The 24,726-nt window shown below is 40.2% G+C and overlaps 2 protein-coding genes across 8 annotated transcripts in view; both read right to left on the bottom strand.

Moving 5' to 3' along the window:
- Positions 1–17,577, bottom strand: part of dcxr (dicarbonyl/L-xylulose reductase) — a 43,725-nt gene extending 26,148 nt beyond the window's left edge. The window contains exons 1-10 of one of the 6 annotated variants that reach the window (XM_079801679.1): positions 17,406–17,577; positions 17,206–17,300; positions 12,477–12,574; positions 12,118–12,272; positions 11,994–12,036; positions 11,811–11,910; positions 6,950–7,014; positions 5,073–5,190; positions 4,639–4,752; positions 3,826–4,544 (exon numbers count right to left, since the gene is read on the bottom strand). In XM_079801679.1, the coding sequence (XP_079657805.1) occupies positions 4,649–4,752; positions 5,073–5,190; positions 6,950–7,014; positions 11,811–11,910; positions 11,994–12,036; positions 12,118–12,272; positions 12,477–12,574; positions 17,206–17,257 (735 nt within the window). In that variant the 5' untranslated portion in view covers positions 17,258–17,300; positions 17,406–17,577 and the 3' untranslated portion in view covers positions 3,826–4,544; positions 4,639–4,648. The other 5 variants (XM_079801684.1, XM_079801681.1, XM_079801683.1 and 2 more) reach the window with 5 other exon arrangements.
- Positions 17,578–19,046: 1,469 nt separating this feature from the next.
- Positions 19,047–24,726, bottom strand: part of rfng (RFNG O-fucosylpeptide 3-beta-N-acetylglucosaminyltransferase) — a 45,225-nt gene continuing 39,545 nt past the window's right edge. The window contains exon 9 of one of the 2 annotated variants that reach the window (XM_079801670.1): positions 19,047–20,315. In XM_079801670.1, coding sequence (XP_079657796.1) covers positions 20,249–20,315 — 67 coding nt within the window. In that variant the 3' untranslated portion in view covers positions 19,047–20,248. The remainder of the gene's footprint in view (positions 20,316–24,726) is intronic. The other variant, XM_079801671.1, reaches the window with a different exon arrangement.

Raw genomic sequence — 24,726 nt, 5'->3', positions numbered from 1 at the left:
GAAACAAGGCTGCTCTATGTAGCTTTGTCAGCACCTACATCGCCAGTACTGGGCCAACGAGAATTTCTTCAGGGAACACTGTCATCTTGGCAGGTGGCTTTGAAAATGGTCAGGAGGTTAAGAGGGTTAGCAAGTCAGGCATTGACTGCTTGAAAGATCTTTACAGTGACCAGGAGGAGGCTGACACGAGGCTGGTGTTACATGCAATACACCTTGCACAGTCACATTCTAGTCTAATTGTCAAATGTGATGATACAGATGTACTAGTTTTGCTTCTGTACTATTCAAGCAAAGGGATGTTTGGATCCTCAGCAGTGTTTATGCACTCTGGACATGGCCTTAAGGAAAGATTTGTCCCTATCTGTTCAATCGCTCAGAAGCTTGGAGCAGTGCTTTGTGAGTGTTTACCTGCATGCCACGCCCTCACGGGTTGTGACACCACAAGCAGTTTGTACAGAATTGGGAAGGCCACTGCCCTCACAAGACTGAAGACCCATCTTTATGAGTTACAGGAAATGACCAAATTTGGACTCTCTGGTAGCCTGGAAGAGGCTTTGCCTGTGGCAAGAAGGTATGCCCTCCTCCTGTATGGCCAAAAGAAAAAGGTGGATGGGCATCCTCGCACCAACCTGGATGAGCTGAGGTACACACTAGCATCTACCACAGATTTGTCAGCAGCAAATCTACCCCCAACAGAAGATGCCTTCCAGCAACATGTGCTGAGAGCCTTGTACCAAACAGCAGTGTGGCGTCACAGCCACCTGGCCAAACCTCTTCTCTGGAACCCAGTTGGTAGAGGATGGAGGCTCAGAGAAGATGGGTGCATTGAACCTGTGATGTTCCAGAAGGCACCAGCACCTAAAGAAGTTAGAGACATCACCCACCTCTACTGTAAAGACGGAAACTGCAACGATGCCACCAAATGCCAGTGTCTTTCAGTGGGCTTGACCTGCACAGAGTTTTGCTCTTGCCCTTTCCCAGACTGTCCAAATATTACCCACTTTGTCACTGATGACAATGTGGATGAGTGACAGTGGTGTGTTGCAGTTGTTACATGATGACCTGAGAATGGCAAACAAAAGCAGTTCATGTTCCAAATGGTTGCTGCTAGAAAAAAAAAATCACAGCCTGAGAAGACAGGGCTCATTCCCCCACAAAGTGTTTGTTTAGTTTATTTGTTTGATTTAAGACAGTCATTTAATTTGTATTGTGTGAAGTTAAGTTATAGTTTTATTAAAAGGCTCATTAAGGTCAAACTGCAATCCTGACTCCTGGTCTCCTGTTTGTGCTATGGTAAGGTGTTATCTTTCGATTTCAATCTTTGTTTCCATATAGTACAAGGTGCCATATGAAATATTTAATTATTAAATGTATCTTATATTTGAATTTCTCAACATTCTTCTCACCACTGATAATGGGCTTTGGACCTAATTATGTCAGTGTTCCATTTTCATTCATTTTGGACACCTCATACATTGAGTGACAGAACACTCTGATTCGTCATGCTATATTTACATATTTGGTATTGCTGGATTCAGCACAACCCCACCATTCCAACAAGTCATCATATGTGTTTCTATGATAATACCTGGCAAAGCAACCACAAAGTAAATGAAAACATTCTGCATAGGTATTCAATTTGTGCATGTCCGCTTATTTTAGGTATGTGTTTATATGTCTCTGTTTATTCCATACATCAAGATATTCACATCCAGTCTTTTCTAGTAGCTAAAACAACTTCCTGACTACAAACATGTCAAGTTTCAAAGCTCTCAGAGCTTTGGTGATTGATCTGCATTAGTTTATATGCCTTAACTCCCATACGGACAGGCTATATTTTAGTCCTTTTTTGGTTTTGGGGTGTATAACAATATCTGTTAATTTAACAATCTTAGCAGTAAAATATTTTTAGCCAAGAATCCATTTCATATATGGGACACCTTAGAGATGAGGAAAAACATTGTTGGGTTTAGTTCTACCTCCGGTAGGGGTATCTCAAAAACTAAAGCACTTTTTGACTATTTGTCGCTAGCCTAGGTCTCCTACTACAGGTTTACATGCATCAAAGGTCAAAGAACACTTATTTTCTCATAAAATACATTGCACATCACCTCATTTTTCAATGATTCTCAAACGACTCGACGGATGAATCAGTCTCTCTAAATCCCTCCTTTCCGTGAGCCTGCTCTGCTATGATTGGTCAGATGGCCCAGTCTGTTGTGATTGGTCGACCGCTTACGGCACCAAACGAAACGCCCATCACCATAACTGAACTTCAGCTCCTCTTCCTAAAGCTCAGCGATTGTAAAGACGGTAACGGTGATGTCGATTTTACCACCTCAATCCGAGCGCGAGTCCTATGATGAAACATTGGAGAACTAGTTATTCAACCCCAACCTCCATCACAAGAGCGACTCGAGCAGGAGTTTCTCAGTGATGCGCTACTCATTTTAAGGTTCATTTATGAGATGTTGAGCTGTAATTCCTCACCATCAGCTTTAACAAGGCCCCATTTACACCATATGGTTCAAGTGACCCAATTAAGATTTTTTCCTCTCATGCGACACAGATCGGATATGACATGTGAACGTAAAACACATGAATTCCGATATCCTAAGATCGGATTCAGGCCTCACTCATATGTGGTAATAAATCCGATATGATTCGGATACGTGCATTTGCGTCTGCCATGTAGACGGACAAATCAGATATTCCTCAGTCAATGCGAGTCGTACGTCAATGAAAAAGGGATGGAGGCGAATTACATCAACTCACATGACACTAATGGTGTGATGGAAGATGAGAGCAATGTTTTGCTGACCTTTAAACATTGAATAATCATCTCGTCTGCATCCATTGCATATCGCGCCGTTTTACTTCCTTTTCCGGGTCAGAATGCCTTGGGCTGTTTCACCCATAGATATCCATAATAAAGGCTAAATGTCTCGTCCGCGCAAAACACCATGCATTGGTTTTGTGCATTATATTGCAAGTCTTCTGAGGATGTTTTGTGAACTATTCTTTTAATATGCTCATCTGCCATGCTTTTAACCTTAAGTGCTTTGCTTTTCAAACAAAGTTCCTTGTTGCTTGAGGCCTTTTAAAGCTGCACTATGTAACTTTTCCGTCCACTAGAGGTCGCCTGTTCAAAACAAAGGCGTAGTTTGATGACGCCACGTTTGAGCGCAGAATCTTGGGACATGTGGTCTTCACCTCACAGCCGGTGGGAAAGAGTCAGGATAGGACTCGGGCAGAAATCATGTTGATGGATGTGATTATTAACATTACTGTAGAGAAGCAGAAGCAGGACCGAGTGTTGTGGAGCTGAGGAAGGCCACAGGAGCGATTGAAGAGCGGGACTGTTATTATGGCATAGTCGCCGGCGGGACTTTTATTATGACGCGGTCACCGGCGCCACTTCCTCTTTTCCAGTCATGAGTGTGAGGTAACGCAGCTCTGTTTATCGTATTAGATATATCTGAGTGTGTTGAAAAGGAAGTTATGACATTCTCTCGGTGGCTGCTATGACTCTTGTTCACACTGCAGTGAGAGTAAAGCGTTTCTGCTAAATAAAACCGGAAACCGAGGGTAACGCAGATATGACGCAATCGACAGGCCACACCCTCACACGTCCCGGTTCCTCGGTTAAAATAGCAATTTCTCACGATTTACAAATAGTTGGAAACATTTGGGATATTGTAAATACTCAACTGAACAAAATATATAACACTGGCCTAGTGGTTTTTGGATATTTTACTGCAAAAATCTTACATAGTTCCCCTTTAAGTGCTTTGTATATTTTTCAAGTAAGGAAAGTTCCTTGTTGCTTGAGGCCTTTTAATAAATAGCAACACAGCAAATCTCGACTGCATGATTGTTTATATCATTCCAAAATGTAAACTGTACAACTCTAGTTGGATATATAAGTATATCCATATCCATACAGTGCACTCATGTAAAGTGATATATACTATAGCACATCTCAAATGCTTGATTGCGTGCATCATTGCACACAATAATACTATATTATAACATCTGTAATCTGCTAAAGGCATGAAGATATTATAAACAAAACAATGTGCATTGTGAAAAGCGCCATACAAATAAAATTGACCTGGCTTGAATGACATGAAGTTCAAAATATGGTCAGGAAATCTGGATTTAATCACCAATGCGTGTGTGAACGCTGATCTCTTCTGGCCGCACATGATACTACAGGACATGAAATCCACTGTATTGTCATGGCAACTGGAAGTGGCTAGAAGGAGAGACCTTCACGCTCTCATGAGGACCGTATGAAGTCAACAGAGCAACAGCTGTTAAACGCTTCAGTTTAGTTTAATAAGTCTTGCTAATTATGCAAGCTTGTCTAATGTGTTGCATTAAAACAAACAGAATTTACGTTATCATTTACTCACACACCAGATCTTCTTTATTCCTTGTAACACCAAAGGAGATATTTAGCGGAATGTTCACGCTGCTCTTTTCCATACAGTGCCACTATAAGAGCAGTCCAAACAACTCATGCTTCATATTCAATGGCGCTGTGTGAAGAACAGACCCAAACTAATGAGGAAGAGTAGATGATGGTATTGCAATATGAATTGTTATGAAATGCATCCCTTCAGGCTCGGTCACCTGTTCGTTTTTAGCACGCCAGAAAACCCCCATCCACGGGCAGGAGCGCCCCATTGGTCATGGCACTCTTATCGCTGAGGAGGAAGAGGATGGAGTTGACCACATCCTCCACTTCTAAACAACACAATAAGAAAGATGCTGTTTTCAAACAGAACAGACACACACTAGACTTTGACATTCGGGTGTTTCATAAGCCTCAGTGCCATTGATGTCACTGAAATGCGCTTACACAATCAATGCTAAATCCCAAAATGCAGAGCGGGAAGTGTTAAATAACCCAACGTGAGCGCACTAGAGTTAGTGCATATAAAAGTATTCTCAGCTTAACTTTATGAGAAATTAATCTTGATTATTGAAATAACTGGGTGATACACAGGGCTATTTTATTTTTACATGCATCGTCTGTTATAGTGACCTAAAAAGCACAGGCTTACCTGCAAATTTCCCCAGTGGGATACGTGATGTCATACTCTTGGCCTTTTCTGGGTCACTCCATGCAAACTTTCCCATTTTTGTCAACACCACGGTCGGGTTCACCGAGTTCACTCTGATCTGTCGAGGTCAGATTATGCAAGACATGCTAAATTCACATGAATGATGCATAAACAGTCAAACCAAACACGATTCAGACAGCAGATATAATGCTTCACTAGTGTGTGCAGGACTCTATAGTTCATTTATGATGTGAGGAGAGCTGAATAAAGTAAACTGTGACATATTACACCCAAAACATTCTTCATACAGTGACTAACAGTAAAATGATTCAGACACTTTGACCTGACCCGGTTTTGCTGAAGTGTTTTCTCTTTAATTGCTAATGTGACCTTTGACACCACAGACTGAACAAAATGAAGCATTGCTTGGTCATTGGTTGAGCTAAATGGGTATTATCTAATTGTGTTCTTAAATTTAACAGCTGATTGGTTGATTGCAATCCATTCTTGTCATATTTCTTGACGTATTTTATTACCATTTTCTAAATTAAAGCAAATAAACTGTGATAATGTCTGAATAAATTTTGGTTTGATTGTAGTTATCTATCAACCAAGTCAGACAACAAACACTTTCATTTCAATAAAAAAAAAATTATAATAATAATTATAATTATATAATTTGTTTTATTATAATTATTATTATTAATTTTTTTTATTGAAATTAAAGTGTTTGTTGTCTGACTTGGTTGTATGGCAAAGATTTCATTTTAGATTAATAATTTTTTTTTAATCAAATTGAAATCGAATCAAAATAACCGTAATAATAATAATTGTAATGATAAATATTATTGTAATTTTGTCATACATATATATATATATATATATATTTTTTTTTTTAACATTCATTTATGGTAAATATGCTTATCAATAACGGCAAAACAGCATTTGGTCTCAATAACAACAACACATTTAAATAATAAAAAAAATGTAAAAGCAGAAAATACAACAAAATATATGCTACACATTTTGGTGTATTTACCGTTTATATATTTTTGATATTATTTCAATTGAATAATAATTATATTAAAATATAATAATCAATAAAAATAGCTTAATTTATACTAAATCTATAACCGTGTTACCCAGTTGGGTGTATTTAGCCGTTTTTTAAAATAATAATAGATATAAAAAAAAAAAAAATTCATAATAATTATAATAAAATATTATTAAATATAATAATTATATTAAAACATATTAATTTTTTTATTATTATTATTAATAATCATAATTCCCTATTCATGTAAAGAGTTAAAACTGTGTTCAGGCCAAGATGGAAATGACGTCCACATTGTTCATGAATGATTACATCTATATGCTCTCAAGAGAAACACAATAACTGGCCTGAAGATGATTATATGACAGGCGTTTTTATGACTTGTGGATTTCAATTAGTTTAATGTTCCTAGAGCAAACCAGTTTGTCTACCAGTCCAGATCCATACTCTGCTAATAATATGATCAGGAAAGCTGGTGAATATTAACACGCATCCCTATATCCACTACATAATTTATTGCAAAACACAAACAACTTGGTCATAAATATGCATTATTATCTGTTAGCAATTACGGTCAATTCTTCAAGTAATTATAAGGCGGACAGTAACACACCCAAACATTTAATCGCCGATTTGAGACATTCAGAAAACAGATTTATATTTTTTAAAGAGTGTGGTTGATTGGCTTGAAGCCTCCTGGCAAAGACTGATCATCACAATGTACGATTTATTTCCACAAAGCTGTAGACCACAAACACTGAGCTCATTGTTTGATAGATTTCATAAACGTGATCTGGATTAATAAGTTCTATCAGTGAATAACCTGATACGGCCCCAACTCCAGCGCCATCGCTTTGGTCAGCATGTCCAACGCTCCTTTTGTGGCACCTTAATAAAACACAAAAAGATTCATTGAAAAAAAAAAAAAAAAAAGAGACGTTTGATTCAAAAGTTTAACATGGTTAAATATTTAAGAGCAAGGAAAACAGGGTCATTAACTGCTGGAACACTAGATCCTCATTGGTCAGAAACTGAATTCTGTGGTCAGAACTTTAATCCAAAACTTTTGGATAATGACCCTTAAATTGTATAATTGACATCCCAGAAACGAATTTTCTACAAAGCTGTGCTATACTTGATGTCTCTCAAATATACTGTAATAAATTAAGGTTGCATTTTATTTGAAGGTGTCAGTGTTACTGTGTAATTAAGTACTGATTAATAATAATTAACTACATGTCCTTAGAATAGGGCTAGGGTTAAGATTAGGGTGTGGTTTAGGGTTAGGATCAGGCATAACATTATGACCTAATATTGTGTTGGTCCCCCTTTTGCCTGCAAAACAGCCCTGACCCGTCGAGACATGGACTCCTCTAGACCCCTGAAGGTGTGCTGTGGCATTCTGGCACCAAGATGTTAGCAGCAGATCCTTTAAGTCCTGTAAGTTGCGAGGTGGGGCCTCCATGGATCAGACTTGTTTGTTCAGCACATCCCGCAGATGCTCGATTGGATTGAGATCTGGGGAATTTGGAGGCCAAGTCAACACCTGAAAACTCATTGTGTTCCTCAAACCATTTCTGAACCATTTGTGCTTTGTGGCGGCGCATTATCTGCTGAAAGAGCCACAGCCACCAGGGAAAACCGTTTCCATGAAAGGCTGGACATGGCCTCAACAATGCTTAGGTAGGTGGTCCGTGTCAAAGTAACATCCACATGGATGGAGGACCCAAGGTTTCCCAGCAGAACATTGCCCAAAGCATCACTGCCTCTGCCGCCACGCCTTCTACCCATAATGCACCTGGTGCCATGTGTTCAGGTAAGCATCTTTTTTTACAGTCTATGCGCCATTTTTACAGTTCATATCACTGTGTATCAAGTGCTGAGGAAGCCTTTAGAGCAGAAATTCAGATGTTTCTGACTGGCGCTATAAGCGGTCGGCCAATCACAACAGACTGGGTTGTCTGCCCAATCAGAGCAGTCCTCTCTCAGAAAGGAGGGGTTTATGCCCGGTACACATTGTATGATTTTGGGCAGTCCCAGATGAAAGGGGACCAATCGTGGTGATTTCTGTGGTAATGGCTCCTAAGCAGTGGTTCTACATCGTACAGTGAGAGAGGTTCAAAGACGGCCATTGCAAACAAAGATCAAAGAAACAAAGTTTACAAAGAACATGATCCTCTCACAGTGTGTTTGCTGCCATGACCTGCATCTACTGACAAGCCAATAAAAATGCAACTTGAAATGGCGTATTGATCAACCCGACATTGCACTAAAACATACTTGCTCCATTTGCAAAATTGGCATGACAAGTTGGCCTCTTTTCCCTCGCCAAGACCGCGTCCATATTCTCCTCTTTTTTTCAGCGCACATAAAAACCACAATTGCTGAAGTGCGATTCATCTTGCTCTTTGTTCACCACAAGTGCATGCTGATGGTTTAATTCATCTTTTATAACTTGTGTCGTAGTCTACGATTCAATAGGTGTCATTTTGTACAGTCTACATACATGTAGCACAAGTTTATTAGATCCATGTCGTACAGTGTGATTTGTAATGATCTTATAGGATTGCCGAAATCACACAGTCTGTAGCTAAATTAGGGAATTAGCATAATAGGGCACTTTAATCATGGGCGTCAGTTTGGTTTGAAATGTGCTGGGGACAGAGACGCATTCAGAAGTGCATTTTCAGAAGTGCTGGGTACATTTTTTTTTCTCTTTCGCGCAGGTCATGTTTTGAAAGACTATGTCCTGCAGCTTACTAATGTAAATAAATAAAAATGTCAGATGAGAGACATATTGCGGGTCTTATAGCCTATCTTACTAATGCAGACGAAAGCGACCCGCGAATTCTTTAATATTTTTAATTTTTGCAATTTTTTTTACCACTTCATTATCAGAGTCCCACTGGAGCCCATGTTTTTTTCATCCTCCCTATTACACATTAGTTGCAGCCATTAAAATAGTTCAGTTTTGTTTTTAATGTTAAAGTAGATATATTTCGTTTTGTTTCTTTATTAAGTTAATTTAGAAAAATGTTTAAAGCATTTAATGTTTGTTAAACTAAAGTTTTTGCTTTTTAAAAAGTGACGACCAAGCGGCCGGCGGCCGACAGTGAGTTAACCCAACACTTTAGCCTCTGAAATCAACACTTGACTTGTTTTGCTTATTAAATCCATAAAAAACACTTAAAGCATCGTTTAAACGTTTAGCCTATTATCACCACCATCACAGTAAAAAGGCATTTTTGACAAGAGGAGGCAGGCAGATCGCAACGGCGCGCGCAAACAAAACGGGCTACACAATCTAAACAAATAATTAAAAATAAAAAACATGCTGGTTGTCTTACCTTAGGCTACACCTCTCCGCGAAATGAATATATATCCGATCTTCAATTCCCGTGCTATATGCACATTTAACGGAGTTCATGTCAACGAAATCAACCGATATGAGTATTTTATTCATCAGCTCTTTTCAACATCAAAGACCGCATTATGAGAACGAGCGACCTAAACACTGGTAAGAGCATTTAGTCTCATTAATTTTAATGAAGATGATTGTGCTTTTGAGCATCTAAAACTTAGCTTATTTTCAGTTTCACTTGTGGCAGTTTGCGTGTTGGCTTGCTTTACTCATTTGCGGCGATGCGTGTTGCATAGCACCGTCCTATAGCCTAAAAAAGCCCGAAGCCCGGCCCGCGTCTGAGGTAGGCCTAGGCTATGACTGGAAAATTGGCCCGAAGCCCGGCCCTAGGGCGTAAAAAAGTCGGGGCCCGTCGGGCTCGGGCAGAAATGTAGGGCTCTACTTTGAGTAAGGCTGAAAGCGTCTTTCTTTTTAATACATTTCTTGAATGTCTCAATTACAGTAGGCCTAGCCTATAGATAATTATGATATTTGTGGCTGCACCGGGGTCCGTCATTACGCTAAATCATGAGCGGTCCATGGCACCTGCTACCCATGGCTGTTAAGAACTGTATAGGCTACATCAATCCATTACAACAATTTCGTGTTATGGGCACTGTCACTGATACAGGCAGCGGAAGAGCCTATTTTACGGAGCTTGCTTCTGCTTTTCAAACGTTTTTACAACAAAAGATGTTGTTAAAACGACATAAGATCTCGTTATTATGAGAAAAGATGTAGTTAAAACGACATAAGATATCGTTATTACGACACAATTGAGTGGAAAAAATAATATGTGTGTGTCAGCAATGCTTCACTGCAAAATTGAACTCGAGGTTTAAAAAAAAAAAAAAAAAAAGTGGTGGGTACAAAAGGACTCATGACGAAATCTGGTGGGTACGCGTCCCCCCCGTCCCCCCCGAAATCGACGCCTATGACTTTAATAAAAAAAAAGCTCCAGTCCAGAAATTAATAATTTTTACAAATAAATCTTTGAAATCCGTCTCTTCTGCTCACCAAGGCTACAATTATTTGCTCAAAAATATAGTAAAAACATTAATATTGTGAAATATTATAATTGTTTTCTATGTGAATATATAGTAGAATGTAATTTATTCCTGTGATCAAAGCTGAATTTTCAGCAGCATTACTGCAGTCTTCAGTGTCACATGATCCTTCAGAAATCATTCTAATATGATGATTTTCTGCTTAATTATTATTAGTGCTCAGTTATTAGGGGCAAAGCCTATTGTATCTGTTGGTTTTCTTATTATTATTCTTCCCAAATGGGAGTCAATGTCAGCCCCATCAACAAAACATAGGAAAATGATGAAATTTGGCACAATTGTAGAGATTTTGAGTCCAAAATTAGCGCCAACACCAGTTCAAAAATTTTCAGAACACCTGATTCCTCTCATCATGCTGATCACATTAAACATCTTAAATTAAGGCTCTGCCCATTACAGTAATGGTCATTTTGAAAAGTACAGTATTCAGTTTTTTCGCTACTCCTCCTTCAAAATTTGTCCAATTCTTACGAAACTTGGCAGAGAGAATATTTGGACCGAGCCGCACAGAAATGACTGAACAGACTTTTTTGTCCTACTGGTAAAAAAAAAAGTTATGATGAGCAACAGGAGATAGGGGGTTTGAGTCCGGTGTGGGACAGCTTTATAAAATTGTGTGTAATGTTGGGTCATTTAGAGGCAAAAGCTGCGGTTCTGCCTTCAAGAACTCAAGTCTTTGTAAAATTAAACAAAGCCATTGTATGAGTGGTATGCTGTTTAAAGCAACAGGTTAAAAAAAATTGGTCAAATTCAATGTGTTGCAAGTTAAGTTTAAGTTAAGTTGTTTAAGATTGTGAATTTCCTAATAAAATCTAAACATGCCAAAAATAGTCATATTGGGCTTAGCCCCACAAATATATTTAATAATTATTATTATTTGTATCGATGTTGAACACCATTTTTAGTGTATCACAGTTTTCACAAAAATATTAAGCAACATTGATAACAACAAGAAATGTTTCTTGAGCAGCAAATCAGAATATTAGAATGATCTTTTTTTCAAAAATATAAAAATAATCTTGATTATTCTAAACTTTTGTAGTGTGATTGGATTCATATAAACAACACGGATTGAATTCTTGCACGTTGTTGTATCTATTGTAAAAAATGTACACGGCTTTCTCCCCAGGCTCAATAGATAGGCCCGGGATAATGTTCCCGGTTGCTTGCATGCAATAAATAAGATTGGACGTCTGAGTTTGAGTCAGTGCACTCACAGTACACGGCATGATCTTTCAGGGCACACTGTGAGGCTTGACTCGAGATGTTCACAATGGATCCTCCAGTTCCTCTGGCCTTCATACCTCGAGCCACTATCTACAACAAATACACACAGCACCATTAAAAGCGTATGTAGCATTCATAAAACTCATTATGATTAAGGTTCTGTGTCTGTTTACCTGAGCAACATGAAGTGCAGCTTTCACGTTGACATTGAAAGACCTGCAAAAGCCATCAAAAATGCAGTCGGACTATTTTAAAACACAAATGATAGTGTGTGTGAGTGATATTTCAAAGCCCTACATGTCAATCTGATCTGGCGTGATCTCTAGGAAGGGCTGAAGGCTAGGGTAGGCTGCATTGTTCACCAGAAGATCCACCGGGCCGATGTCTTTCAGCGCCTCGTCTGTGGCATCCCAGTCCGACAGGTCCACGCACACCGGCTTAATGGAGGGACACTGGGGATCAAACACATCACACATCACAAAGAGATTTTCCATTGTCACGGTCTGGCTGAATGAGACCTATAACACATAAAGGAGCAGCAGGCTCTCTTGGGATGCAGAGGAATGCCATGCTTGGAACTGATGCATGCTGGGAGACAATAGATCCGCAGGGTTTTGTCTTGGGGGTGAGTGGGACCGTGACCGAGGGGTCGTTACCTCCAGCACTAGGCTATCCAGGTCAGCCTTAGTGCGTGTGACAGCCGTGACCTCTGACCCACAGCGTGCCAGAGCCAGTGCCGTGTCCCGTCCGATCCCTAGGAGGCATTGAGGTAAAGTCAACGATCTGGTGTATCATTATACTTTACAAGAGTAATTAGGAAAGTTCAAAGCAAGCTTAAAATGCACTTAGTATGCACTCTTAGGGCGTTTTCACACCTGAAAGTCCGCACCAAGGTCCGAACCGAAGTTCATGTTTTGATACATTTTATACATTTGGTTAATTTTGGTTTGGTTTCACATTGCAATAATGCGAGCGGACTTATGAACTTTACATGACACACTCGCACTGTCGTCATCATCTGTGTGGGCGGCATCTGGACATTGATTGGTTTGTAAACGGACGTGCGTCTGACGTCAGCGTCTTTGACAAGAATGAATGAACGGACGCATATCGTTGCCACTAGTGAACAGTGCGCATTGCTTGACTATTTCTTTTCGTTACGTTTAAAAGTGGACATTTCAAGCTTTATATACACATATTTCTCAGGTCTGTGAGGCGAGTAGCTGCTGAGTTTCGCTTTATTTGAGACGCGTTCCAGTTCATGTGCAAAGCATGTGATCGCTCCCGCGATTATTGTCTGCTGTAGACTATTTGCTTCTTATTTATTAAATCCAGGCAATTATCTGATTAAACGTTGATTATAATTAAGATATAATTTATACGAAACGAAATTCACATTAAAGAAAGGCTTTCTAAGCAAAATCATACAAAATTTCTTTCAAAATCATTTCTGACCTTCTGTCTTCTGACATATTGCGCATCTTTTCACTTTTCATAATAAATCTAGCCTAGATTGAATTTAAAAATAACATTATAGTATTTAAACATAAACAGGAACTTCCTGTAAATGGTCTGAAAGTCCGAACCATACAGAAAATGCTTTCACACTAGAAACGAACCGAACCTTTGTTCAGTTTGATCCGGACCGAGACTGCCTCTTTTCGTCTGACCAAATGTCGTCTGTTTGGTCCGGACCGTGGTACGGGGGAGGTTTCACACCTGTAATTTTGATTCAGACCAAACTGAAAAGTCTGAAAATCCGGACCAAACAAGGTAGGTGTGAAAACGCCCTTAAGCAAGGAACACACCAAACCGACGCCGACCAACTAGTGTAGATGAATGCAGATTGTAGACTCATGTTGGCAGCATCTGGGTCCAAAGTTGCCCTGACACACCAAGCCGACCCTCGACATCCGACGGCCAAGTAGCAGTAGAGTAAATAGCTTTCCATACCAGCTGGTGGCAGTAGTCTCTGTTTTCGTAATTCATAGTGGAAAACCGGAAGAGCTACCCTGTATACCCTAAATAAACAAAGCAGCTCATAATCTGGCTCACCACAGACACTCACTTCTGTTTGTTTTTTTCTCGTGCACTGGTTCGCTAGCAGAACAGCCAATCAGAACGATCAGATGGCCCGACTGACCGACGCCAATTCAACATGTCTAATCGGCTGAAAAATAGCCGACGAGGACCAACGTCAGCCGACGGTGCGGAACACACTGAGAAAACTTACTAGTTGGCCGACGCACGAAAACTGCCTGATGGCCGACCGTTGGCTTGGTGTGTTCCAGGCTTTAACCCTCTGGTGCTCTTCGTTTAGGGGATGCATTGGTTGTCTTCCCGGTCAGAAGTGACCGGACACCTAAAAATTAAACTTCCTCCACCCCTAGAAAAACCAATGCAATTTATTTTTCTTCAATAATATTTTTTCTTTTTAATTTTGTATTTTTAGATGATTTGATGGTATTTTTTTTATATTTATGCAATAATTATGGTCTATTTTTGCCATTGAAAATTATACAAAAATTTATTTTTGTAATTTTTTGTAATTTTTTTATTATTGCAGTATTTCAGGTTAAAATAGATACTAGGCCTTCAAAATATTTCTTTTTGAAGGCAGATTAGCCCCTCTTTTTAGCCTGGATGCCAGCCGAATTTAGCCCCGCCCACAAAATGTTTTGCTCGGGCAATTCGGTCTGGACTCGCTCCATAGAGGAGGAATTATGCCCGAACAGAAACTGTTCGGACCAATGAAATTGTCAGGGCGGGCTTTAGACGATGATGGACAGATGATCAACAGTAACGTAATCATCCACGTCATCAAAGGCTCTTGGGTTGAATTTGCTCTTATCCTAAACGGAGAACTTGTTCGCATATGCGTTCACCTTTACTATTTCTCTCAGAAACGATGATCGTGTTGGTAAGTACTCTGTGTATCCTTAAATTATTTTATTACTGCCAAAGATCGTTTACACTCATCTTTTTCTTGTAACGTTACTTAATCCAGCGTGCGTGCAGACAGGGTTTCCAAGTGTTTTTGCAATGTCGCACACAATTGCTACTCAAAACTATAGCCCAAAACTATAACTTTCCGGGGGGTTCTCCGGAAAAAAATGGCGTTTGGTTGGCAAAATATGTTATTTTGGCAAGGTTGCCTGCTAAAATTCGCATTCCTGGGTTTATATAATCACATAATTGGGGTCGCTTCAACCCGCGGACATGGAGAAAAACACGGACTTGGTAACAGTGCAGTTGAGTTCTGTTGACATTTGACAACTAACGTTACGCGTCGCTCCGTTGCTCTGATTGGTTGTGGGTCTATCCAATTGAGGTCTTTCCTGGCTCGGTTGAAACACGCCCCATAATCAAAGCTCAATGGAGCGGTATCAGACTCATATTCTGACTAGAATTGAGTATGGCCACGCCAGGCTACCCTCTTTTGGAATTATTTAAGAAATCATGTAACCATGGTGTAATCACTAGAAGTCTCTATGGAGAGGCTTGAGAATTCCCTAGTTCTCTTTTGAACACATTTAATGATTTTTTTTTTTGATGGATTTGAATATATATTTTAAAAATCTCAGACTATTTATTATAAAGTTTTAGATATTTTTTTGTTTGTTAGAAATATAGATTTTTTTCTGTGAATGTGTTTTTGCAGATTTCCCATTCATTTCCTATGGTGGTCATTCAACCAATAAGATGACGACTTCGAAACTCCTGAAGTTTTTCCAATTTTGTGTGCCATATGCATCAGACGTTCAGCCAACGGTCCGTGGGCGTGACATCTGAGGCTGAGACTATCTCTCCTGAGGCCTGACGCTTTGCAGACTCTGCTCTGGTTGTGCGCGTTTATTATGCGTTTTGAACATAGACTGTAAAAAAATATGGACGTAGCGTCCGTGACGTCACCCATAGGATTCTGAAGAGCAGTTTTGAAGCGTAAAGTAGGGACGAGCTGGCCGTTGCCATCTTGGCAGCGCATCACTCCCAGATAATAGAAAATGGGCAAAGAGGCGGGACGTGGGCGGAGCTGAGATGACGTGATGACTAACAGACAGCAGACAAACGGCAATCCACCTGTCACTCAAAGTGGCCACGCCCTTAATTATGCAGGCTTTATATAATGTGAACGAATGAGTTATAAAAAAATTCACCCCCCTCACAGTCGTCATGAAGGGCAAAATTAGCCGTATAGACCAAAACCACAATTTGTCCCAGACTGTAAACATGTTTTTTTCTGAGTTGGGCATTTTAACATGGGCTCAATGAGATTCTGCTCCTTCTGGAGTCTGTCTCTAGTGGCCAGTCGATGAATTACAGTTTAAGTCATTTCCGTATTGGCTTCAAGAGAAACTGGGAGAGGTTGCTGCTTGGTTTTGAAGGAGGTTGGGCAATGGAGAGCACTCTGAAGGAAGGGTTGGATTTTATGGGGCGTATTCCCGAACTGCATTTTTGCACCCTCGGAGGGTACTTCAAGAAGGGGACGCCATTTGTAGGCGCGTTACAAGTAAAAATGAATCCCTTCACGAAGGGCTCTTCCAAGTGTGTTAGCAAAGGGAACATGCAATGGTCACTTCAAGGAAGTTATTTAATCATTGAAGCTCATGTTCTGCCCTTCTGAGTGAGTAGGGCACAGGGCTCACTTCTGATTGGAATTTGAACCCTAAAAAAAATCTCATGAATGCTATGGCAGATTTTCATTAAATAGCTTTAATGTTGCTGTCCCATACAAAATCGGCATGACTCCAGATAACTTAGCATGAGTCTTATGAACCATTTAGGGAGACTGGGGCTTTACGGTGCATTTTACAGCATACAGATTGGATTAGCGGTTTAAATGTTATTAAACATTTTAGAACGATAGTTATTTTTACATAACAAACTTACACACACACACACACACACACACACACACACACACACACACACACACACACACACACACACACACACACACACACACACACACACACACACACAAACAAACACACAAACAATGTTCAAGTTCAATTCATTATGGTCAATTACTATGACTGAGAGGGACACACACACACACACACACATCAGTATTGAAAAATCAATGTTGAAAAAAAAATCTAAATATTTTTTTATCATCATAATCCTTAGTTCACTATTATATCTCACCCCAGGGTCTGTTGTTTACAACCCAGACAGGGATTATGGGGTGAATTGCAACATTTCACTCCTCATGTTTGAAACTAAACCATGCATGCTCTGTTTGTGTTGCAAAGATAACAGATGTCATTTAATAGCTGACACGTGTAACTAGTTTGAATCACATTTTGAACAGACTGGCTTAAAAGTACTCCAAGATATAGACAGAAGGGTGAAAAATGTTGCAACCATCTCCCTAAAGCTTACCTTTGCCAGCTCCAGTCACCAAAGCACGCTTTCCACTAAATGTTATCTCCATACTTTCTCTAGGTTTCAGTCCAGGATCAACTACTCACGTGAAACTGAAAGTACAAAAAAAGTGTTTTCAGCCGGACATTTTTTATGCGAAAACACATGTGCTGAAAAGCGCGGACATTTTGCACGAAAGCTTATAATACTGTACGTACCTCAGTTTTAATCTGATGTTTGTTTGATCAGTCAGTGAGCTGAGCGAAGGTCAGCAAACGCTGTTTGTCACATGATCAGCTCACTTCCACGGGTCTTCATCATAGAAAGCATCATTTGGCTCACTTGAGGGTGCTATCGGTCAGTTGGTATCCGTACTTCATGTTGTAGTGTACCAGTGCCCAGTTTCCAATCCTCCACGATATTTATTAATATTGAACAGTTTTATTAAGACCATGGGTAAATAAACTGGACGGACATTTAACAAAACCCTTGTTTATTTTACTTTAAAGGGATAGCTCACCCCCCAAAAAATTACTTCCATATAAGAAAAAACAAAATACTATGGAAGTCATTATGGGGTCCATCAGTTGTTTGGTTACATACATTCTTCAAAATATATTTTGTGTTCAGCAGGGTTGGAACAAAATGATGGTGAATTATCCCTTTAAACTTGTCTAATTCCATGCTATTTATTTATTTTTGGCCCTGACTGAAGATCATAACAGAAATCAAATATTCTATAAACTCACATATTATTTGGTCTGACTTTTTTCTTTCTGCGAAAACGCAAGGCATGCTGAACCCCGTGGTTTTTCTTTCAAATAGGTATTTCATTACTATCTATAATATGAAGATAAGCCTTCAAAATAACTCATGATGGTAGGCAGCAGAACAAAAATACTGAACAGATCCTGGATCATTCAATGGCTAAAATATCAAGATTTTAGAGCAAATTAATTCACTATGATGCATAATTCAGAGTACGTTTACATTATGCATTTTATTATTTATTGCGGATAAGAAACATATAGAAAAATGTAACTGATAAGGAAATACCATGAGCTTTTACTGAATAAGATACATAAATTCTGTAGTGGGTAATTTATTATTTCCACTGATCAGCCAGGCATAACATTATGAAAGTGAATAACACTGATTATCTCTTCATCACCTGTTAGTAGGTGGGATATATTAGGCAGCAAGTGAACATTTTGTCCTCAAAGTTGATGTGTTAGAAGCAGGAAAAATGGGCAAGCGTAAGGATTTGAGTGAGTTTGACAAGGGCAAAATTGTGACGGCTAGACGACTGGGTCAGAGCATCTCCAAAACGGCAGCTCTTGTGGGCTGTTCCCGGTCTGCAGTGGTCCTGTGCATCACTTACCTGAGGAACACATGGCACCAGGTGCACTATGGGCAGAAGGCGTGGCGGCAGAGGCAGTGATGCTTTGGACAATGTTCTGCTGGGAAACCTTGGGTCCTCCATCCATGTGGATGTTACTTTGACACGTACCACCTACCTAAGCATTGTCCAGCCTTTCATGGAAACCGTATTCCCTGGTGGCTGGGGCTCTTTCAACAGATGACTGACACAAATCAGGAATAGTTTGAGGAGCACGAGTTTGAGGTGTTGACTCTGCCTTCAAATTCCCCAGATCTCAATCCAATCGAGCGTCTGTGGGATGTGCTGAACAAACAAGTCCGATCCATGGAGGCCCCACCTCACAACTTACAGGACTTAAAGGATCTGCTGCTAACATCTTGGTGCCAGATACCACAGCACACATTCAGGGGTCTAGAGGAGTCCATGTCTCGACGGGTCAGGGCTGTTTTGGCAGCAAAAGGGGGACCAACACAATATTAGGTCATAATAATGTTAGGCCTGATCGGTGTGTATTTTAATAAGTTGATTTTGAAAATATGTTACACCCAGTGGCCTCAAGAGAAGAAAATAATTCATAGAATAATAAATAACTACTTTCCACATTTGAAGAATTACATCTTATAAGCCAGTGGAACTGCAGTAACAGACATCATGTTCAGACGAATCAGGCATACACTGGCACATGCATAATAAATACATTTATTAAAATGAAAATCAAACTTAACAACATTATCAGTCATCATAAAAAAAAACAAAAAAACAGAGGTGCAAAAACATTCAACTGCGATAGCATTTGGTAGTGTAAACGGAGAGCAGTCACATTCACAAAAATGTTTGTCACCGTTAAGGAAAGAGAAACCGTAGTGTAGTTTTGGCATGTTTACGCAAACCACTGGCCTGCAGTGAGGAACGTGTTCGTGCAAATATCAGACGGATCATTTGAACAGCACATAAAACACATTTAAACGCTCATGTTTCCAACCACCACACTCACTGGTGCTTCAATGGAAGTTGTTTTCTAACAAATAAACCAATCTATTCAAATATGAATGGCAAGCGATGGATACATTAGCAAGAGTTGGACTGGTTGCAACGATTGCTTTTGGTCAGTATATTTTCTGTGGAGTTCAATTGCTCGACTCCATCCAAGAGTTTTTGCCTGCACATCTACAGAAATACTGAGTGCCTTCTGTCATCCACAAATCGCAGAGAAGAACATAAGCTGAAAAGCATTGGCAATAGATGAGCTGGTGGCTGCATAAATCTTGAAAACATAGTGTTTTTCTCGTCCATGGAGGCGTTCATGAGATCATCTTGCACACACATTTATAGGATTGCACCGGGCATATTTATGGCCCTCTATAAAGATGATGTAAAAGCCACAAAAATGTGGCTTGAATCATTTCAACGAAAAATCCCCCAGTAAATCTAACAGATATCACAATCCGTTCAAAACAGGGACTCAATCCATGTAAATCAGTTGCCAATTCTCAGAAACACAATAAATTACAGCCACCCTGTTTCTCCATTTAAACATAGAAAGTACCAAACAGTTGTAAACTAATGTTGCATACCACCAGCCAGCTCAGTTATTCTGAGTATTATTTTGGTATAATGGGTTTTGTAGCAGTTGCGCTTGCGAAGGTCTCTGCTCCGTGGCGAGGCATCGTATCCCAGAGGTCAGTGACGAGTCTTGCGTGGGCACCACTCAGTGTCTGGGTACAGCAGGCAGTGAACGCTTTTAAACCTGAAGAGATAATGGTTGTGTAAGGTTGAAAATAATCAAAGATATTGGAAATTGACTCAACCCCCTCCCCCCTTAACCTCATCAGAAGGGCCATTTGGAATTTCTAAGGAGAAAGAATAGCTTGCAGGCCAAATGTTTTTCACACCTTTGGTACAGTGGGAGAAGTTTCGTCTGATTGGTTAGTTTCAAACGTCTCAGGTTTTGGTCTGATTGGTCAGTTTTAAATGAGACAGAGCGTATTTAGGCCATGCCCACACCGGGGGGGAAAACAATCCAACGCTCTCCATTGACTTTGCATTGCGTGAGGCTGCATCCTTGTCATTTCGGACTTATAAAAAAAAACAGAACGATGTCTAAAAGCGGATATGTGACAAAGTGTACAGCAAACAAGCTAAGCAAAACCCACAACCAAAAACCCAGACGTTTTTATAAGCTATTGACCCAAAAAACGAGCGTTTAAGGACAAAAAAGTGGATACAGGCCATTGAGACACGTTATTTTACACTGAGAAGTACACCCACTAGAGGCGACAGGAAATATCATAAAACTGACATTTGGATATTTGAATTAACAGTGACAACATATTTACTGCACACATACGCATACTGAGACATACTGAGTGTCAGGATCCCAAAATTTACCCATTCTTCCTGCTGAAGCGTCACGTTTTACTGCCTTTATCCACTTTTGTCTCCTTAAACGCTCGTTTTTTTGGGTCGACAGCTTATAAAAATGTATTTGTGTTTTTTAGCTTGTTTGCTGTACACTTTGTCACATATCAGCTTTTAGACATTGTTCTGTTTTTTTTTATAAGTCCGAAATGACAAGGATGCAGCCTCACGCAATGCAAAGTCAATGGGAGCGTATTTCTATGACCACGATCGTATTTGACCTCACTTTGCGGAAGTTATGGCGGAGCTCAGAGATGATCACGCTCATCTGAAAAGAGGTAAAATAATAGCATAAATACAGCTCGGTTTCTCGCAGAAACTGATGGTTTGGCTAGATAAGACCCTTATTCATCGTCTGGTATCGTTTAAAGCCCTTTGAAGCTGAACTGAAACTGTCATTTGGACCTTCAACCGTTTGGAGCCCATTGAAGTCCATTATATGGAGGAAACCCCTGGAATGTTTTCATCCAAAACCTTAATTTTTTTTGACTGCAGAAAGAAAGACATGGACATCTTGGGATGACATGGGGGTGAGTAAATTATCAGAAAAAGTTTATTTAAAAGTAAACTAATCCTTTAAATGATAGATAAATGCACTTTTTTTATTTTAACTCATGTTCCTGGTAATCTTGAATCAAAATAACACCCGTTCCTCTTGCAACGACATCTCTTCTCTGATGACGTGTTTACTGGCGCGAGGGCGGGGCAACCTGTCACTCACATGAGATCCACCAATAGAGACAGAGCGCATTTAGGCCACGCCTACACCGGTGGGGTGGGGGGAACAATCCAACGCTCTCCATTGACTTTGTATTGCGTGAAGCGGCCTCGTTGTCATTTCTGACTTATACCAAAAAACAGAACAATGTCTAAAAGCTGCTGTGTGACAGCATGTCCAGCAAACAAGCTAAAAAACACAAAACTACGTTTTTATAAGCTGTCGACCCCAAAAAACAAGGGTTTAAGGAGACAAAAGTGGATACAGGCAATAAGACGTGAAGCATCAGCAGGAAGAATGGGTCAATTTTGGGATCCTGACACTCAGTATGCCTACGTGTGCAGTAAACATGTTGTCACTGTTAAGCCAAATATCCAAATGTCAGTTTTATATTTTATATTTCCTGTCTCTGATTACGTTCCAGTGGGCGTAGTTCTCAGTGTAATATAACATGTGGCGCTCTGTCTCAATTGCCTGTATCCACTTTTGTGTCCTTAAACACTCGTTTTTTGGGTCGACAGCTTATAAAAACTTCTGTGTTTGCTGTACATTCTGTCACATAACAAAAAACAGAACAATGTCTAAAAGCTGATAGAAGTCAAAAATGACAAGGAGGCGCTTCACACAATACAAAGTCAATGGACACGGTTTGATAGTTTTCCCCCCCGGAGGGCGTGGTTTTCAGATTATGACGTGTGCCGCTCTGTTTCTATAGCAAACCACAAGCATCCAATCAATTCACCACGGTCAAAATCAAGCCCCGCCCTACATTTGTTCTTGTCTGAGAAGCCGTTTCACTCAGATATACATCACAATAGGGAAGAAAAGACTTGTGCAGCTTCAGTTTCATGCCAGAGGACCTATTCTACATTTTCTCCATGTTGATCTTTCTTTAGTGTGTAATTTTGCTGATTGAGCATGAAAAAGCTCAGCAAAGTCACAAAGCAGAAAGTTCTTCTCAATATCACGGTTTCTAAACTCTCTGAAACGCCTCCATTGTAGTCTTTGAGTTTTCTCCCGGGAACAAACACGTCACAATATTCCTCATTTAAATAATCCATACGCAGAATAAAGGGGCGTGGCCTGTTTGAGTTAGTTAGTAGTGTGTTGAAAATGGCAGTTATGGTAAGGGGCGGGACATTACCCAAACACGCTGGAAGCGCTTGACCAATCACAACACACTGATCCAGCCAACCAATCAGAGCTCATTGTGCTTTTAAAAAGGGATGGGGCTTCATAGAGACAGGAACTAAACAGGGGTGCGTTTCCCAGCAGAGTGTGCATGTGCGTACGTGCTCTAGTACATAAGAACCAGCCTATGATTGAATCTGGAAATAAAGCGAAAGAATTCACCCTCAGATGCCATGTCCGCAATTTATAGCAAAAAAATCTAGCATTCATTCAATGAACCAATTTATTAAAATAAGTTATTACCGCTTGCGTGACATCATTACCCAACATGGTTGAACGACAAATTTGACTATACGGTTTTGGAAAACAGTAGTGACTAGCTAGTTGATTTCTTCAACAATACACATTGTACTATGGTAGTTCACAAGTTGACACTTGCATATAATTTATAGAGAGTAAATTTAAAGGGGGGGGGGGGGGGGGGACACTCAGTTTCAGTCAGTCTCATGTCAATCTTGAGTACCTATAGAGTAGCACTGCATCCTGCATATCTCCGAAAAGTCTTTATTTTTATTATAATTATAAAAGAAAGATGCGCTGTTCCGAGTCTTTCCGGAAAAAGCCGTGCGGCTGGGGGCGTATCGTGTGGGCGGAGCTAAAGAATGTTGAGCGCGCGCCGCTGTTACTGTGTTGAGTGCGTCTGAAAGCTGCGTCATCCCTAAAAGCGGGGAAAAACTTTATTCAACATAAAAAATGGCTTTTAATCAGATACAGCCATACATCTATGATCCGGAATCAGACCCAGAGGCTGAAGTTGAACAGGAGCAGCAGCAAAAACGACTAGAGCAGGACATCTCTATGTGGTATAAGTTACACTAACTATATAATATGTTTAGCGGCTTGTGTTATTTAGAACACCATGTCAAGCGCGAGTGTTACAATGTGTGTGTGTGTGTGTGTGTGTATGTGTGTGTGTGTGTTTTTACGCGTGGTTTGTGAAGACATGATTTGTAGTAAGCGGACTGGTTTTGCGCGTCAGGCTAGTGTTTACATAGAAAGACATGGAATAGTAGCGCATTTGAATGAAGAACCGCGCTTATTTAGTTCAACATATTTCCCCATTCTTTGTGTATTGTTGTTTGGAGTGCTTTTACAATACACAAACATACACATATAGTGGCCAGCTAAACAAATGTACACACACTATACATCGCATGCTCCATTGATCAATACGTGATCATGTTTGGGCTACTTGATGGGCATAGGCAAAAACAGACATTTGAAGCAGTCAAACCTGCGGTTCCAACGTTGGGACCTTTATCGTTGGGACCGCTCCATCCTTCAGTATTAGGCGATCTGAAAATCCGGCGTCGAACTGGGCCTTGTTTATAAAACAATCGGCACCGAAATGCAGGGAACAGACATAAATATTTGCGCAACTCAGTTGTTGATCCGGAAAAGCAAATTCCATCTGTACGAGCCAGCGCTTTGATGGGCGTAGCCTATTGCTTTCACGCGCTCTCTCTCTCTCGCGCGCGCTCTTCCGGTAGAATTGTCCGTACGGCCCATACAAGGAAATTCCGCCCTGTTGACGTCAAGCGGACCCATGATCGAAAAAAACTTTCCGAAACTTATGACTAACAGGAAGTACTAATTTTGGCAAAGAAATACTCCCATCAAACGTCCACCTTAGCTTATGAAACGGTGTCCATGTTTAGCATGGGAATCCAAGTCTTTAACAGTGCCAAAAGATCAGTATGCATGAAACAGCATTTCACCCCCCCTTTAAGGCCTGCTGTCCGGGGGGAGGGCTTCGAGTTTGGAATTTGTCCCGAACCCAGAGTACCCCCTGTGTATGTAAGTGGTTAGAACTAAAAGTGTGGAGAAGGGG

Source organism: Gobio gobio, assembly GCF_949357685.1.
Source record: "Gobio gobio genome assembly, chromosome: 20".
In the NCBI taxonomy this organism is placed as follows: Eukaryota; Metazoa; Chordata; class Actinopteri; order Cypriniformes; family Gobionidae; genus Gobio; species Gobio gobio.
The sequence above is the reverse complement of the archived record's forward strand: the minus strand, read 5'-3'. Positions and strand labels throughout refer to the sequence as shown.